General features: G+C 42.4%; 1 protein-coding gene across 1 annotated transcript; it reads right to left on the bottom strand.

The window, feature by feature from the left end:
- Positions 1-1,080: 1,080 nt before the first annotated feature.
- On the bottom strand, positions 1,081-1,560 carry LOC142319848 (uncharacterized). The gene has a single exon (XM_075357520.1). The coding sequence runs from the start codon at positions 1,558-1,560 to the stop codon at positions 1,081-1,083; it is 480 nt and encodes a 159-aa protein (XP_075213635.1).
- Between the last annotated feature and the right edge of the window lie 717 nt (positions 1,561-2,277).

A 2,277-nucleotide genomic window follows, 5' to 3' on the forward strand; every position in this document is an offset into this window, starting at 1 on the left:
TCCCACTTGATAGAACAGAATGCATTTTTTACATCTAAAGCTATGAATAGGGGAATAAGCCTCGTTCTCCATGTGTCGCTCCTAGTATCCTTAGGACCCTTCATGAATCCAAACTGATTTCCACTAATGCCTATTCCTTCCTCAAGTTCCTTAAAGATTCGGCCAGCGAGCATCTTCTCCACTACCTTCGCCATGGTATTTAAAAGACTCAATGGTCTGTATAAAGGTTCTCCATTATCATTTGTGCCTTTTGGGATAAACACCACCCTAGATTCCTTCCAGATTCCTGAAAATGTCTTGTTTTCTAATCTATGGCTGGCAACATCAAGCATTTCATAAAGCATTCAGCCCTTTAAGGACCGCTGGAATTCCGTCTGGACCCGGGCTCTTCCTATTACCCAGTTGTGCCCTATTACCCAGTTGTGCTACAGCCAAGTGCAGTTCAGAGAACGTGAAACGTCTGGGTTCGCAATCTATAACATTTCCTGCAGTTTCTACTCTACCGGGGAATAGCTCATTAATTTGTTGTTCTACCTGCTCATTATTTAATACGGGCAGACGCCTTCCAAATCGCTTAGTGATTATTTTGTATGCCTGTCCCCAGGGGTCTCCGTCTAACTCCTCGAAGCCATTGTTTTTTCCTAGACATACGAATAGCTTTGTTTAAGGCCCGTCTGGTCTCTTTATAAGACAGAGATGCCTCCTCGTACTCCTGTCCGCCTCGCATTCTGAGTCTCTGCTTCCTTCTTCTGCGCGATTGTAGGAGCCCTCTCAGTGTTTCAATCTCCATATTCCACCAATACACTGAGTGTCTATTAGCTCTTCTGTGAGCTACTCTGCCCATTTCTTGTCTTATAACGTTAGTCAGGGCAACTGGTGTCAGATTCTCTATGATGATAATCCTTTCGGCCGTTCTATCGATTATGATCTCGATCTGTTCCGTTGTAAAACTACTATAGGGCATTTTCTCTCTAGTCACATAGTCTGAGCCTTTTATGGTAATCATAGTGGCATGATGATCACTCGCCACATCATGTGGTAACTTTCGCCAATCCCAGTGTTCCCTACTCCATCTATCGTCTATGATTGATCTCTCGCCTCATATGTAGGGGTGCCATCATTTACACAATGACAGCTAATTTCCCCCATCATATCCGTAAGGATCTCACCTCTGCGATTGGTGTATTCGCTCCTTGCTGCAATCGCTTTACTATTGAAATCACCTAGAATAATGACTTTCTTCCTAGCGTTATTTACTACTCCTTGTATTATGTCTAGTCTTCTAGTAAATTCATGTATGTCACAGTTTGGAGACAAACACATCGCTAGTGTTGAATCCGACTCCACCGCCAACATGCCTCCAGATCTGGACGTCAATCTCCATGCTATCCTGCCACTTACATCCATAATTGCCACGTCACCATTTGTATCCACCACCCAGCCTGATCTAGCAACAAGGTACTTGTTCGGCTCCGTGATTATCAGTAAATCAGCCCTTTGCTCTATGACCAGTTCACTAACCAAATCATGAGACATCATGCTTCTGTTTGCGTTAACCATTATCACCCTAAGCATTTAAATGTTTTGAGCACCCCCAGCCGCCAGTGCGGTGTTCTTGGCTCCCACAATCCAGGCAGCTACTATGCTCCCGGCATTCAGCAATCTTGTGGTCTCTGCCTCCACAATTGAAGCAGAGATCCATTCTGTCAGGGCCCTTGCACTCATAATTACGATGTCCAGTATTCCAGCATCTGAAGCACTTTTCCTCTGATTCACTAATATATGCCCGACAATTTACCCAGCCAATCCTCAACCTTTGTTCCACCAGCTTACAGGCAGCCCTATACGAGGTGATAACTGTAACATTTTGGGTCTCGGCGTACCCTTTTCTAATTGACAATATCTTGATGTCCTCATCAGTACCTACTCTTGCAGTAATTGCAGCAATTGCAGCAAAAATTTCTGTCTCAGTGGTGTCATATTCTACATCCCTCACACGCTAAGTTTCCTTTTGGACATTTCTTCAAGGATCTAAAATTAAAATAGTAAAAGAGGAAATATGGAGAAATCATACTGAAAATATAGAAGTAATCGGTGATGTGCTATTAATATTATCATATAAAAGTATTACAGCATTATATGACCATAAGTAGAAGCTGTCTTGTGTATAATTTAATTGAAAAAAAAATCTAGTGATGAATTTCTACGCAATTCCCCCCTCTTTCCATTTAATAAACACTGTATTTTCGAATTATTCTTACAGCAAATATCGAGTGG

Source organism: Lycorma delicatula, chromosome 2, assembly GCF_047948215.1.
Source record: "Lycorma delicatula isolate Av1 chromosome 2, ASM4794821v1, whole genome shotgun sequence".
NCBI classification, from domain to species: domain Eukaryota; kingdom Metazoa; phylum Arthropoda; class Insecta; order Hemiptera; family Fulgoridae; genus Lycorma; species Lycorma delicatula.

Coding starts and splice junctions, on each gene's coding strand:
- LOC142319848 (XM_075357520.1), bottom strand. CDS start 1,560: ATGGTTAACGCAAACAGAAGCATGATGTCTCATGATTTGGTTAGTGAA.